The sequence below is a fragment of the Lepidochelys kempii genome, chromosome 3 (assembly GCF_965140265.1).
Source record: "Lepidochelys kempii isolate rLepKem1 chromosome 3, rLepKem1.hap2, whole genome shotgun sequence".
Lineage (NCBI taxonomy): Eukaryota > Metazoa > Chordata > Testudines > Cheloniidae > Lepidochelys > Lepidochelys kempii.
The window spans coordinates 76,439,202-76,455,405 of record NC_133258.1 but is presented as its reverse complement, the minus strand read 5'-3'; the positions used below and the strand labels follow the sequence as shown (position 1 = coordinate 76,455,405).

The following is a 16,204-nucleotide window of genomic DNA, read 5'->3' as shown; positions in this document are numbered from 1 at the left end:
ACTATTGTTTGTTATCTTTCATAGTTTAAATTGCAGTTGCATACAAGATGTTAGCCTTAAACCTCAGTGTTTCCTAAATTTACCAAAAAGTGTAAATCCATTTAACTTTCTTGCATTCTAATTTTATATGTTTGTTTTGCATAAAATTGGTTTACACCAGAATATGTTCTATTAATATTGGTTTTACAAATCTTAAGTAGGTTGCATACACACTTGTCAGAATTGGCTTTAAGTTCACACCACATACCATTAAACGGCTAGATTGACCCTAGAAGTTCACCAGTCATATACAGATTGGCATTTGCTTAATTTGAACATACACTTATTTGAAAGGGACTAGCCTGAGTGATCTTGCAGAGTGGCAAAACATAACTTCAAGCTGATTGTGCATTGTGTCTGGTAGTGTTTAGACTTGAAATTTAAAAAACCTGAAAGGGGATACCAAACATTATGGAAGACCTCTCCACAGTTGAGGGAACTACACTATGTTGACACCCACACAATAATAGCAGACTAGTCCATGCTCTTGCTTGATAGCTCAGTTTAACACCCGAAGTGGTCATCAACTTGATGGGTTGTTTGGTCATCACATGGATACAACAGCACTGGAAATCTATGGAATATTGCTATTTCTTCACAAGTCCAGGATCCATCCCAGGAAGTCAGTGGGCCACTTGAAATTTGTCTTAAAAGGGCATCTGTTAACTGGCTTGAGGACCCTAAAAGAGGCAAATGACACCGCTCATAAACAATTCCATATGTCAACCAATAGTAAATGTATATAGTGGTTATAAGGTTGTGGCTTTTGGGACAATTAGGAGTATTTCTGTCTCTTCATTAAGCAGCAGCAGCATAGTATGTTCTGACATTGTGCTGTCAGATCTTGCCAAACCATTTTAAGAAGAAATAATAAAAATTGTATTTAAATTATATTAAGGATGAGAGTTAAACACTTAAAAGCATAAATATTCTGAGTTTAGGTCGTCATGCCATCTTCGCTTGTTTCCTTGTGTTCAGGTTTTACAGCACACATGGGCTTGCTGAGATCATTATACATATCATAAAGATTGTGATACATGCACAACAAGATCATTTTAAGAGAGGTCTCTCAATTTCAGTTTATAGCTTTTATTTGTCTCTTTCAACTGTAGCATTTTAAAGCAGGTGGTGTGGTCCCATACGCAGGTGCCCAATTTATGAATTGTGTAATAATTTACGTGAGGACATGAGTGGTAGTGCTTAGAATCACAATTTTTAAATTGCAGTTCTACTCCAAACAGTGACTACAGTAACGCCTCACTTAACATTGTAGTTATGTTCCTGAAAAATGCGACTTTAAGCGAAACGATGTTAAGCAAATCCAATTTCCCCATAAGAATTAATGTAAATAGTGGGGTGTTAGTTTCCAGGGAAATTTTTTTTGCCAGACAAAAGACATTATATACATTTTAAACAATTTTAAACAAGCAATTGAATACAGGTATACGTTTTAAGCAATTGTAAAGAAACAATTTAATACTACAATCCCCATTGCTGAGTATGAAGCAATGGGATGTGCAGGCACAGGCACTGCCCACTGGCACTGCAGACAATGAGGCAGGCAAGGAGTCTGAAGGTGCCGTAGGCTAGGAGAAGCATGTTGTGCAGCAGCAGCTTCCCCTATTGTGCAAGCACCAGGGGCGGGGTACTCAACCCTCAGCCCGCCCACTCCACCCCTTCCCCCAAGCCCCCAGCCTTAGCCCGCCTCTTCTCCGTCCCCCCCACCTCCTCCCCCTTTACTCTGCACGCCATGTCCTCGCTCCTCCCCGCTCCCTCCCCTGCCTCCTGCCCGTGGCAATCAGCTGGTTTGCGGCATTCAGGAGGGATGGGAGAGGAGCAAGGACTCGGCACGCAGGCTCCCCCTCCCTCTCCTGCCCACGGCAGTCCGCTGGTTTGTAGCATTCAGGAGGTGGGGAGGGAGGGGGAGCCTGTGCGCCTAGTCTTCGCTCCTGCCTCCTGAATGCCGCAAACCAGCTGATTGCCATGGGCAGGAGGCGTGGGGAGCAGGGGGCAAGGTGCTGATCTGCGGGGTCTGCTGGTGGGACAAAGCAGGCAGCCAAACGACACTATAGCGGAGCATTGCACAACTTTAAACAAGCATGTTCTGTAATGGATCAGGGACATAAGATCGAAACAATGTTAAGCAAGAGGACATTAAGTAGGGAGTTACTGTATTTTAAAAAAATTGTTCCTTCTACCTCAGTAGAAGAGTAGTAACTGCGTGCTTTAGTGACAAAATATTTTAGTACCTGGTTTTTTTTAAACTCCTGTTAGCACTGCAGAGCCAGCACAAAGTGAATGCTATTCTGCTCAGTGAGTCATCAACAGAACTACGAGCTCATTTCTCACTGTAAAGTCAGATTCTTCCCTCAGTTACACCTAGGCAATCCCACTGAAAACAATGGGCTTGCATGGGTGTGTAATTGGGCAGAAATGGGCGGCAAAATATTTGTCATTGCCATGTTAGATGAGTATGGATGGATAGATTATTTTTTATATACAGTCTATGAAGAATTAATCTTGATGTTGAGATTCTAAGTTAAGTTTTCAGGGAATGCAAATAAAAGAAGAAAGCAAACATTTTTATAAACTAAGTAAAAGTGATTGAGAAGTCATTGAGACACAGTGAGCAAAACCCCTGAGTGCTGGTGTAACTATGATCAAAACCAAGGACAGGAATCCTGCGGTAGACCTAGCAATTGAACCTACTTCTTCTGACTACCAGACTTGGGCTTTAACCACAAGACCATGTTCCCCCTCAGCATGAATATCCAATTTTAAATTTTGAGCACGGTCAGGGTTATTGTAACAAAAAAAAAGTATTACTATCAACAATTGTTTCTGTTTACTATAACACTATAACTTTAATAATTGTTTAATTGTATGTATTTACTGTCATCATCCCATTAAGTAATGATGAAGCACTTTTAAGAGATGCAATTAATCATTAGGTAGAAACTGAAAAATAAATTTTTCAAGAATATTTTAGCTAAAACTTAACAATAAAAATATGTTGTTTTGGGAGTCTGATAGGAAAAAAACATAGATGCTGTATCCAATGAAAAATGTTTGATCTGAATCTAATATTTTTCTTTGTCTCTATGTTTCACTCTGTAGAATGCAGCTCGGATTGTTCGAGCCCTTTTTGAGGTTGCTCTTAGGAAACGATGGCCTGCAATGACGTACCGGCTACTGAACCTCAGCAAAGTCATTGACAAGCGGCTGTGGGGCTGGGCCAACCCTTTGCGACAGTTCTCAGTGTTGCCACCATCAGTCCTCGCAAAGCTGGAGGAAAAGAATCTCTCTGTAGATAAGATGAAGGACATGAGGAAAGATGAAATAGGTAAAAAACATAATAAGTAATGTTCTGTTTAAAAATTGGACTCTATGTTCTCCTCTTTACATTGAGTAGGAACTTACTATTAATCCCATTGATTTCTGACAGTTGATAAACCAGGTCCTTCGTTACTTACAACTTGTTTATGTGAAAAAGAGTGAAAGTGGGGAATTATAACAAAGGACACTACCAATAAGTGGTTCGTGCCTGCTTCTGAATGATCGCATTCATTTTCATTTAACCTGAGGAGTTCATTGCCACAAGATTATCATTCCAGCCAAGAGTTTAGTGGAGTTTAGTAAAGGATTTGATATATATCAGTAATGAGGACATCCACAATTACATTTATAGGAATAAAAACAATATTAGAAGGTGTATATAAACGCTTATGCATTAGCTAGGCACCAACTGATGGGGTCGGAGGGAGACAGTTAAGAAGAATTTTTCTTTATTTTAAATACTTTTTAACTTGTTAACCTTGCTTTGGAGGGATATTTTAGATCCTGGCCTTCAGTCTGCATTTCCAGGCCTCTGGTCCAAGGTGATACTTTTAACAGCATTTTTGTTATAGAATAATCAGGGTTGGGGCACTTTCAACTCTGTCTGTTACAAAAAAGTAGACTGGAATTTTCAAATAGTTCCCAAATGTACAGTGAAAATAGACATTTGGCATCTTTTCAGTCTTGGACTGGCTTGACTCAGCAACCACAGATGACCTTTGTTTGCAGTCTGCAAGTGTTCAGATCACTTCCAAGATAAGGCCCCAATCCCACAAACACTTATGGTATTTGATTCATATGAGTAGTCCCAAAGTTAAGCACCATGCATAAGTGTGTGCAGGATATGGGCCTATGTTTTTATTTTCAAAGTTAAATCGGGTGCTTAAAAGAAATCTCCAAAGGTTTTATATCATCACTAAATATAGTATCTATGTATGTGTGTGTATTCTGTGGCTTTTCAGATCAGCTTCTGTACCTTATGTATTATAATAAATCAATTTGTACTTTCACAGTATTATTTCAATGCTTAATACTAGTATAATATGGCAGTGAATATGGCCCTGCTCTTTTTTTTAAAGAAAACTGCCCTATGATTTTTCTGGAACACAAGATGCTTGATTAAAAGACATGGAAAGAGTTTCACTCTCCTAAATTTCAGTGTGAATGGCACTTAGCATTGAACTATGAGTTTAGGTATGTTTCTACATGTATATAGAATATACATAGTTATATTTTAAATGGACTACTTTTCGTGTGTAAGCAGATGGAGTCTAGTATTTTAACATGGGAATAGATTATTAGTGATTAGATACTGTGGTAATAGGTGTCCTATAGTCCTATAAATGCCTAGGAAAAATACAAAGTGCATCCCTGAGAGCTGTTACTTATTTAATGTCCTCCTCCCTATCTGCTTTCTATCTCCCTCCCTCCCTCCAAGACATTGGAGAGAGAGGGAAAGCATTTGCTGGCCTGCCAGCCATCCTTTTTCTTAATTTAGAATTCAGTGCCACATTGAAATATGGAAAGAGAGCATTTTCAGGCTATTAGCTTGTTTTCAGCACCTCTCCGTATTAGTTTCAATATGAGCCCCCACACCGCTTTTAAGTAGCAGGGTGACTTGAAGTAAAAAGAGAGGAGTTGGCTGTCAGGGAAACCCTTCCAGCATCCCTATGTAACGATGCTGGTTCTAGCTGGACCCAACTGAGAGTGCCAATTCAGGACAAATTGCTTCAAGCAGGGCAGTTACAGCCCAAGGCTGGGGTTTCTGTGCACACCAAGGCAAACCAAATCAGCCAAATAAAGAAGACTTTGGTTTTACCCCACTGGCTAACCACAAGTCACACAAGCAAATCCCTTAGGCACTCCAGTTTCCCAGTATCACCATTTCCAGCACAAATCCAGGTTTTCTCCCCCCCCCCCCCGCCCCAAAACAAACCCACTCTCCTGTTGTTGTTGGGTTTTTTTTGGAGGGGGGGGGAAACCTGGATTTGTGCTGGAAATGGCCCACCTTGATTATCATACACATTGTAAGGAGAGTGATCACTTTAGATAAGCTATTACCAGGAGGAGAGTAGGGTGGGGGGAGAGAAAACCTTTTGCAGTGATAAACACCCATTTTTTCATGGTTTGTGTGTATAAAAACATCTTCTGTATTTTTCACAGTATGCATCCAATGAAGTGAGATGTAGCTCACGAAAGCTTATGCTCAAATAAATGGGTTAGTGTCTAAGGTGCCACAAGTACTCCTTTTCTTTTTGCGAATACAGACTAACACGGCTGTTAACTCTGAAATCTGGAGTACTGTGTCCAGTTTTGGGCCCCACACTACAAGAAAGATGTGGAAAAATTGGAAAGGGTCCAGCGGAGGGCAACAAAAATGATTAAGGGACTGGAACATATGACTTATGAGGAGAGGCTGAGGGAACTGGGATTGTTTAGTCTGCGGAAGAGAAGAATGAGGGGGGATTTGATAGCTGCTTTCAACTACCTGAAAGGGGGTTCCAAAGAGGATGGCTCTAGACTATTCTCAGTGGTAGCAGATGACAGAACAAGGAGTAATGGTCTCAAGTTGCAGTGGGGGAGGTTTAGGTTGTATATTAGGAAAAACTTTTTCACTAGAAGGGTGGTGAAACACTGGAATGCGTTACCTAGGGAGGTAGTGGAATCTCCTTCCTTAGAAGTTTTTAAGGTCAGGCTGGGATGATTTAGTTGGGGATTGGTCCTGCTTTGAGCAGGAGGTTGGACTAGATGACCTCCTGAGCTCCGTTCCAACCCTGATATTCTATGATTCTCTGTTTGGCCCTGGTAAAGCCTCAGCTGGAGTACTATGCCCAGGTCTGGGTGCCACATTTCAGGAAAGCTGTGGTAAATTTGGAGAGAATCCAGAGAAGAGCAACAAAAATGATTTAAAAAAAAAATTAGAAAACCTAATCTGTGAGGAAAGGTTAAAAAAAACTGCCCATATTTAGTCTTGAGAAAAGAAAATTAATTGGGGACCTGATAAGTCTTGAAATATGTTAAGATCTGCTACAAAGAGGACAGTGATCAATTGTTCTTTGTCTCCTGAAGGTAGGAAAGGTAGAAAGTAATAGGGTCAAGGGAGATTTTGGTTAGATAATAGGAAAAACTTTCCAACTATAAGGATTTTCCATAATTGGACATTTTTAAGAATAGGATAGATAAACTCCTGTCAATATGGTCTAGATGTACTTGATCCTGCTTCATTGCAGGGGCCTGGACTTAATGAACTTTTGAGGTCCTTTCTAGCCTTACATTTCTATGATTCAGTGGGAATAAATGCTGCACTTTATGTGCAGATCCTGGATCCAGTCTGCCTAAAAATTAAACAAAAACAAGTTCATTTAAAAAAATAAAAAGCCTTCACATTGAAACAAAAGAGGTAATGAAAATCAAGCGTCTTCCCCTGGAAATTGACGGGAAGGTTTTTTTTACAGTTTAATTGATTGTCGTATTCTCTGAAAAAGTATTTAAAGTCTTTGTCGAATCAAGTAAGTTTTATACTTCTTTTAGTTAAAAATGCCTATTTTTAAGCAGCCAATTCCTTGGGTTAGCAGATTGTATGATTCTGAAATTTTGAGAAGTCACAGATTTTTCTTTTAACATTCTCTTGCTGTAACTCTAAAATAACACCACCACCATCACAGCAGATGGGCCCTAATTCTGCAATGACGTGTGCAGGCAGATCACTGTATAGACCCGCATGGGGTCTTCACACAGACTCAAGGGTTCACCGACATGCATCACATTGTAGAACTGATCTGCCTGTATAGTCTTATTGAGCTAACTGAACTGTAGGAACATCAATATTTTATATGCCTTCGGAAGTTTTGCTTTTGCCTGTAAAAAAAAAAATTGACATAAGTAGAATAAGGGCAGTTCGGGACTGGAAAAGTTGCACCCGTTTAAAGAAATTGATTTAAAATCAATCTAGTTAAAATGGTGCACACTCTTAATGTAGATGCGCTTAATTTACAGATGTGAGCTAACTGATTTAAGCAAGGGTTAAACCTGCTTGTGTCTACATGAGGAGTTTGCCTTGCTTTAACTAGATCAATTTTAATTTGAGTGAGGCCTAGTCTACGTGATAACGTTATACAGTTTTAACTAAATCCATTTACATATCAATTTAGTTAAATTCGTGCAACCCCCAGGCATAGCTATCAGTTTAAGTGCCTCATATTGATGCAACTTAAGTAGTCAAGAATCAACTTAAACAAAATCATATCACCTCCTGGGTTAGTATTTATGTGTATAGAAGAGACTATATGTTTTTCTAACTAGCAGGTCAAAAAGTCATAGAAGAAAAAGGAAACTATCTTGAAATAGCAAATTATGCAGCATGAATTCTTAATAGTTATTTTGACCCATTGGTAAAAGCCAGCAGGGGAGTTGTTAATGTCTTTTTCTGAGCTGTAAATTGCTAATTCAAATTAAGTATTACAAAATATTCCAACATACCAGATCAAGAGAGTCATTTACACACAAAACAAGCAAGCAATAACATTCCTCTCTAAAACCCTATTTAAAAGTCTAATTTGTATTATTTTTCCTGTAAATCTACATTTGTTTCACCTGGTGTTTTCTTTGCAGGTCACATGCTGCGTCATGTGCATATTGGGTTAAAGGTCAAACAATGTGTCCATCAAATTCCCTCCATTACAATGGAAGCAGCTATTCAGCCAATTACACGTACTGTACTCCGTGTTAGGCTGAACATCACTCCTGACTTCAAGTGGAATGATCAGGTAAAAATTAAGAAGGGAGTGGGGAAAAGCGCTCTTCCAGCTTTCAGTAATTAAGGTGAAGATTATAGTGAGAATTTAGCTATTTGGATAATGTAAAAAGGTCATTTTAACTATTTATAAAGACAATGTGATCTACAGAGACGAATTAATTTTGAGATGCTTATGGAAGAATATATCTAAAGAAAGTATCCTTTTCTCATTCAAGTTAACTTAAATAAGACTACACTCTTTTGTAACTTCATAAAAGATTGTTTAAGGAACAGATGTTAATAGTGGGAAAATTTGTACATTTACATTTGTAAACTGCTCCAATGTGTAAGGACTTGTCTACATAGGAAAATTACATGGATATAAGCTGGAACTTATATTCACAGGCAATATAACAAGGTGAGAATTTAAACTAATATTGTTATACCTGTATGATACCACCATCGCCCCCCAAGTGGACACTTTTATTCTGTTTAGCTTATGTCACTTGGGAAGGAGTTTAAGCTAAACTAGAAAAGACAGTCTTATAATGGAATAATAGTGCCCACATGGAGCTGTTATATGGGCATAAGGTAAAACTCTTCCATGAAGATAAGGCCTTGGGCACAAACAGGCTTTTCTTCTCTGTTAGGCACATATATCTCATTCTCTTCCACCTTTATGAAATTGGAGAGGTTGTACTTCTGAAAACTAGCAACTAAACACCTGTTCTTGGATTAAGGTTCAGGTTCTAGAACTCCATTTTCAAAGCCTACCCCTTTTATTAAGCAAAAAAGTGCACGTATCAAATTGATCTTGACCACAAAGTGAATATAGCAGACTTTTGTTCTAAAAATAGATTTACACCCTTTTTTAAAAATTGTTTTCCCTGGTCATAAGGGCTTTTACTTTTTCTTTTGGAAAACTTTTCTGTCTTAGATTGTGAATAGAAGGAGTGGTGATCAAAATAACAGGCAGTTTCTTTCTATTCACTTCCTTGACTGATTACAAAAATATCTTTGAATGAATTCCTAACCTAATCTTGCACCAACTAATTTTGGTGACTTAATTTTGTACATGTACTGTTTTATATTACAAAAGGAGATAATTTGAAACATTTAGCTGAGTCTCTATCTTGCATCAGTATTACCAATACAAAGTTCAGTACTGATGAGCCAATATATCATTAAGGACAAAACAGTTTAACGCTTGTTCTTTAACTTGAATCCATTTACAGCAGTTCCTTCCCAAAGCAAACCATAAAGTATACCAAAGAGGTCTATACTTGGAAAGAGGAAGCATTAGGGAAAATAGATTTTTGCCCAAGCTTATTGCTGTGACCTTTGACACAATATCTCTTAATGGTTGCTTTGGAAACATTACAAACATTGTGTCAGTTTGTACTATGGAGCTCTTAAAATGTAAATACATATATTTGTATTAATCAAATCCTGAAAATGTTACTGCCTTTTTTGCTTTGCTGTGACTCTGTTTGTATCCAGTGAGCTTATCATTAATTACGAAAGAAACTTTATTATAGTAAATAACTACAATGATTTAAATTAATTATCATTAAAAATTAATCATTATAATTTTAAATTTAACAGTTGACAAAGTATTAAAGAATTGCTTTCCCATCAGCATACTACTACTATGCTGGTAAGCTGCCCAGAAGACGACAGTGGCAGCTGTCATCAGCACAAAAACTGACTGCAACGGAAGCCTACCCGTAATAAAACTAAAAATGCACCAGCAAAATCAGAATTGTAAATATCCAAGTACTTAATTGAAATGCAGTCACTGATGGCTTATGAACCCATCAACTGTACGTTTTCTGCCCTGGATGAGTGTGTGTAAGACAACACACCATCTAATGCAAGGCCCAAAGAGGATGGTAGTCATAGTGTTCTTGCCTGAAAGATTAGAGGGGTCCAATAAAAACAATTTCCACTGTAGCAGCCTGTAGGGAACTTGGAGGGAGGATCACAAGTTGCTGGAGGAAAGAGTTTTTGGAAAAGTCTGTCTGTGTGCACATGGCTTGAATGCTAGCTGCAGTAGCAGCACCTGAAAATAGTTCTCTTAATAAAAAGACAAGTTAGTTTTAGAAACATGGAGTTTTCTTATGTTATTACCCAGTATTTGAAAAACCCACAGAGACAGAACATTCACTCCTGCTTATATTTATAAAACCCACAGAGACAGAACATTCACTCCTGCTTATATATATGCTTATATTATATATAATGTATCAAACCGGTACAATTATAGATGACTAATTTCAAATGGAAGGGTTTCATCAAAAGTTTTACATGGCTCCCCTGATTTTGTCATATTTTCTATGTAAAAAGTAAACCCACGCCTTACTGAAATATATCCCCAAATATCCAGTGTATTCTGAGAGGTCTATGGAGTACTTGTAACCAGGGAGCCTTTTCTCTTCTTTTAGGTGCATGGCACAGTTGGAGAGCCCTGGTGGATCTGGGTGGAAGACCCCACTAATGATCACATATATCATTCAGAGTATTTTGTCATTCAAAAAAAGCAGGTAACTGTGTCCTTATGCAGAATTTCAAAGCATGTAAGAAAAAAAATCTGGCAGGTAGTTTGGGAATAATTATTATAAATCTCTGTGTTGTCCCAAACCTGAAATTTATACAATAACATTGCCAAATTTTCAAAATCTGTTGTCTGCCTTTCAGTTCTTGATGCATCTGCTAAAATTGGTCTTTGACATGGGTGTTCACTAGTATTGTTACAAAAATAAAATCCATTAAAGGATTTGCCTCTTTCTCTGGCTTCTCTGATGGACAGTTATTTGCAGATGAAAAATCAAATCTGTAATGCTTTTTTTTATTAGGATTGTAAATACACATTACTCATTGCTGTTCCATCCCAACAGATACATAAAATAACTTAATGGCCAAGAGCCTGCCCCTTTTGAAGCCAATGGAAGTAGAATCTTCTCCTAAAGTTGAAAAGGGAGGGATCATCTACCTGTTATCTATGCTTTCTACACACATGCATGAACATACTGTACTTCATGTTGTGCATGTACTTTATTTCCTTGTGGTGCCTGTGCTTGTGAAAGTATGGCAAACTGTTTTAGCTGTTGTGACAGGGTCGGGCCAGATGGCTACAGGAGAGTAATAGAAAGCAGATATATTAGCCCCAGGCTAAGCATGTCCCTTTTCCCTGGGTAAGGTAACAGAGAAGGTTCCAGAACAATCAGGAACCTTCTAGAGACAATTAAGACAGACAGGCTGATTAGAACATCTGCAGCTAATCAAGATATGATTGCTCTCTATAAATATATCAGAGGGATAAATACCGGAGAGGGAGAGGAATTATTTAAGCTCAGTACCAATGTGGACACAAGAACAAATGGATATAAACTGGCCTCCGGGAAGTTTAGACTTGAAATTAGATGAAGGTTTCTAAACATCAGAGGAGTGAAGTTTTGGAATAGCCTTCCAAGGGAAGCAGTGGGGGCAAAAGATCTATCTGGCTTTAAGACTGAACTCGATAAGTTTATGGAGGAGATGGTATGATGGGATAACATGGTTTTGGTAATTAAATATTCATAGTAAATAGGCCTAATGGCCTGTGATGGGATGTTAGATGGGGTGGGATCTGAGTTACCCAGGAAAGAATTTTCTGTGGTATCTGGCTGGTGAATCTTGCCCATATGCTCAGGGTTTAGCTGATCGCCATATTTGGGGTCGGGAAGGAATTTTCCTCCAGGGCAGATTGGTAGAGGCCCTGGAGGTTTTTCGCCTTCCTCTGTAGTATGGGGCACAGGTCACTTGCTGGAGGATTCTCTTCTCCTTGAAGTCTTTAAACCACAATTTGAGTACTTCAATAGCTCAGACATAGGTGAGAGGTTTTTCGCAGGAGTGGGTGGGTGAAATTCTGTGGCCTGCGTTGTGCAGGAGGTCAGACTAGATGATCATAATGTTCCCTTCTGACCTTAGTAACTATGAATCTATAAGAAGCTGCTAGAATCAATTAAGGCTGGCTAATCAGGGCACCTGGGTTTTAAAAAGGAGCTCACTTCAGTTTGTGGTGTGCATGTGAGGAGGTGGGAGCAAGAGGCACTAGGAGCTGAGAGTGAGAACATGGACTGTTGGAGGACTGAGGTGTAAAAGCATTATCAGACACCAGGAGGAAGGTCCTATGGTGAGGATAAAGAAGGTGTTGGGAGGAGGCCATGGGGAAGTAGCCCAGGGAGTTGTAGCTGTCTCACAGCTGTTCCAGGAGGCACTCTAGACAGCTGCATTGCACAGGGCCCTGGGCTGGAACCCGGAGTAGGGGGCGGGCCCGGGTTCCCCCCAAATCCTCCCAACTCCTGGTCAGACACAGGAGGAGTCGACCTGGACTGTGAGTTCAGAAAAACGGCCAAGCTGAGGGCTGCCGTGAAGCTCCAAGGTGAGCAAATCCGCCAATAAGCGCAAGACCCACCAAGGTAGAGGAGGAACTTTGTCACACTTTTAAAAAATGATTATCTATTCTTTGTTTACATCAGGTCATTCCTAAAGAAGTTCAGCAGCTGGTGTTCACAATCCCTATTTTTGAACCTTTGCCTTCCCAATATTACATTCGAGCTGTATCTGATAGATGGTTAGGAGCAGAGGCTGTTTGTATCATAAATTTTCAGCATCTGATTCTACCAGAGAGACATCCACCTCACACAGGTAAAGTTATAACTATAAACCTTATTGTTTTGTTTCCTTAAAGATTTGTTTGAACTAGTCTTGCTAATATAAATTTTCATTATTTCCATGCAATAGTGGAAATCCAACTCTCTTAGTTTTAGTGAAAAAAGTGTGTGTAGGGAGGGGTTCATTTTTTGTCATGGATTTGTTTGTATTTTTGAGGCTAACAACAACCCTATTACTAACTTTAAATATGTTTGTCTTCACTTCCAAAAAGCTTAATTCTTCTTAACATATTCCTGCTTTTTAGCAACTCCATGCTCAACATCAAGAGCAGGAGAAGTATTATTGTATCATAAAAAATAAGCCAAATTGTGCTCTCATTTTTCTTAAATTGAAGTTATATTTTTCGTATGTGACTGCAAATTCATAATCTTATGTCTTAATGTTTCTCTAAAATTATGGATCCCCCATTCCTCTAACATTTGGCAGAGGAGAGCAGTTTATGCTGAACTTCTTTATAAATTAATTTCATTACGCATACTATGCATGTCTCAAGGTTTATTTATAGGCCCACCTGTTCACTCAGCCAACAGTTCCTTTTCTCCTTGACTGTCTGTGGAGCTGAACTATCTGTTGCTTTAGATATTAGCTTGTCAGCTCTTCCATTTTATTTCACATCAGAGATAATGGTTTTAAATGGTAGCTTACACTTTCTTACAAGGCTTAACAAACATTTTGTAAAGTATTGGATTATTTATTTTTCAATTTTTCTTGTGCTCATTTAGTACAGTAGATCTCTGAAATATTTTAGCATTGTCACAAGATTATCATTATTATATTGATGCATATTTTCAGGTAGCATGGTTTCATCAGACATATTATATAGTCACACCTCATATATTCTGTGTTCATTCCATGGCTACGTCTACATTTACGGCGACACATAGAAGTACAGACACTGCACACCCTAGCATGGGTATAAATAGTAGTGTACATAGTGAGGCACTGCTTAGTGAGTAAAGAAAATACACACCTGAACCTTAGGGTATATATCCTACACGGCTGTCTACATGCCCAAGCAGTACTTTTCACATCTACTGTATTATTTTTAGCAGTGTAGTGTCCCACTGCCTTCCTGCTGCCAGAGTCTTTCCCACCGCAGGGAAAGTCTCCAGCAGTGGGGAAAGGCTCTAGCAGGAGGAAGGTCCTCACTGCCTGTCTTTCCTTGCCGCAGGGAGTTGCCGCAGCTTTTCCCCATTGCCTCACCACTGCCAGAGCCTTTCACGCCACACATAGCTATACACCGCAGTGTAGATGCCACCCTACTTTTCATTTCGCAGCGAGTATCTACACATACCCTACACACCGCCACAAGCATAGAAAAGGCGTATAACCAATTATCTGGAAGAGGGAGTACACAGTGCCTTAGTGAATGATTCATACTAAAGTGGATGTAATTACAAACTCCAGAGAGGACAGGAACCTGAATATAAGCATAAGTACTATATACGATATGATTTATTCTGGAAAAATGAAAGGTTAATATCTCCAAGGGAAATTAATTTAAAACACAATGGGGAAGAGTAAGCTGAAAAACAATATTAGTGAAAGAAACTTAGGGTATGTCTATACAGCAGTGTAAACTTCGGGTTAGTGCAACTCGAGTCAGCTGATCCATGTCAGGAAATTTTGGGCTTCAGCATCTACACTGCATTTTAACCCTAGGTTAAGGATTTTCTGACCCATAATTGAACCTAGGGCTCTGGCATCCACAATGCAGTGCCACAGACCTGAGAGTCTATCTCAGAGTGCATAGCGCCCCACTCCCATGTTGACACTGTAGCCCTCTGAATGTGTTGAACTGTGGGAAAACTCTACTGCCCACCTTGTTTCCTAACTGTGACAGTGCAATTGGTGGGACTTGGGTGCCCATAAGGAGCACATGATACATAAACTGCATAATTAGCTTCTTTGATGGTTGTCTCAGTAGAATGACAGCAATTTGAGAAGTCTTTAAACTGAACTACCATCTCATCTGTGAATCAGGCTCTCCACCTCTCGGATGAGTCACCCTTGCAGGAAAATGCCCAGGTGGACCTGTTCTGAGCTAATTAGGACATCAGTCTCTAGGGCTGTTAAACCAGTAAAATGAATCTGCAATTCTTAATTTTTGAAATGGGCTATTTAATAAAGGTGGTTTGGGTTTTTTGTTTATTTTTGTCTGTCTAATTTGAAGTTTGACATAAAATGTAGGTTTCAGCAGAAAAACACACATACCCCAACCTGGCTGCTGCCATCTGTGAAGTGCATCCCCAGGTTCTAGCACCTCCCGGGAATCCCCAGGAGGCTCTGGGGAAGTTTTGGGGCTGGTGCCCACTCACTGCCTGCATAGTGTGTGTTGCGCGGGCGCTTCTACACAGCAGCCCCAAGGGGGGGGTGGCAGCCGGGAGCAAGGGACAGAGAGCAGAGTGGTATCAAGCGGCTGCCCGGCAGGGAGGGGGAGCGGCTGGGGTATTGAGGGTTATCCTCTCCCAGCCATGTTGAGCCAGGAGCTCTGCCGCTCCCCCTTCTTGCAGGGTAGCTGCTTAGTCCATACTCCGCTCTCTAGCCATCGCTCCTGACCCCTCCACCCCGCACTCCCTGGGGCTGCGTGTGCCACCACAGTCAGCTCTCTTTGCTAAAAGCTTCTTCTGTTTGGTCTCTGTTGAGAACCCTCCAGGCTCTCTGATAATGTGCTTGCCAGACCAGTGTGCAGCAGGCAAGGGGTTAATGTTGACCACAGCTGCTGCTGTCTGCAAAGGGAGGTGTGGCTTCCGTTTGGAATAGAGTGCAATTGACTGCCCCACAGATTGTCAGTATAGAGAGAACTAAGAAAGTTACCCCCAAGGAATTCTGGGATACATCCAGAAGACTTCTGGGACTCGAGTCACGTTGGGACCATGTGTGCACAGGAAAATAATAGGGTTCAGGCCCTAGGTCCTGTTTTAACACAGAGTTGGACCCTCCAGCCCTGCAGGGACCTGAGATTCGAGCCTTGCGTTAACACAGTTGGTATGTAGACACAAGGGGGGGGTTAGGCTTGAGCTCAGGCTTACATTGCTGTGTAGAAATACCCTGAATAGCAAGAGTGGGCAGTAAATTAGACATGAACTTATACTGTGATATTGCAACAAAGGAGGACACTGCAATTTTAGGCTGCATAACCAAAGACATCACATCTGTGTGTCTCTGTTGTGGTCATTTTTTAATGTTCAGTTCTAGCCTCCTCAATTTGGAGTGAGGAGAGAGAAAAATAACAAAAAAGATCAGGAGGCTTGAAGAATTTGAAGAAGCAGATTCTGCCAACCTTACTCAAGCTCAGTGTGGGGTAGAAAGGAATAATTATAAATTATTGGGTGCCAAGTAATTTTATGTTAAAAATTACTTCAAATATTTTATTTA

General features: G+C 39.9%; 1 protein-coding gene across 6 annotated transcripts in view; it reads left to right on the top strand.

Annotated features, from left to right (window-relative positions):
• The window catches only part of ASCC3 (activating signal cointegrator 1 complex subunit 3), a 508,597-nt gene that overhangs the window by 368,544 nt on the left and 123,849 nt on the right, over positions 1–16,204 (top strand). For all 6 annotated transcript variants that reach the window (XM_073336867.1, XM_073336864.1, XM_073336863.1 and 3 more), the window contains 4 exons: positions 3,157–3,382; positions 7,987–8,141; positions 10,555–10,653; positions 12,631–12,799. In XM_073336867.1, the coding sequence (XP_073192968.1) occupies positions 3,157–3,382; positions 7,987–8,141; positions 10,555–10,653; positions 12,631–12,799 (649 nt within the window). The remainder of the gene's footprint in view (positions 1–3,156; positions 3,383–7,986; positions 8,142–10,554; positions 10,654–12,630; positions 12,800–16,204) is intronic.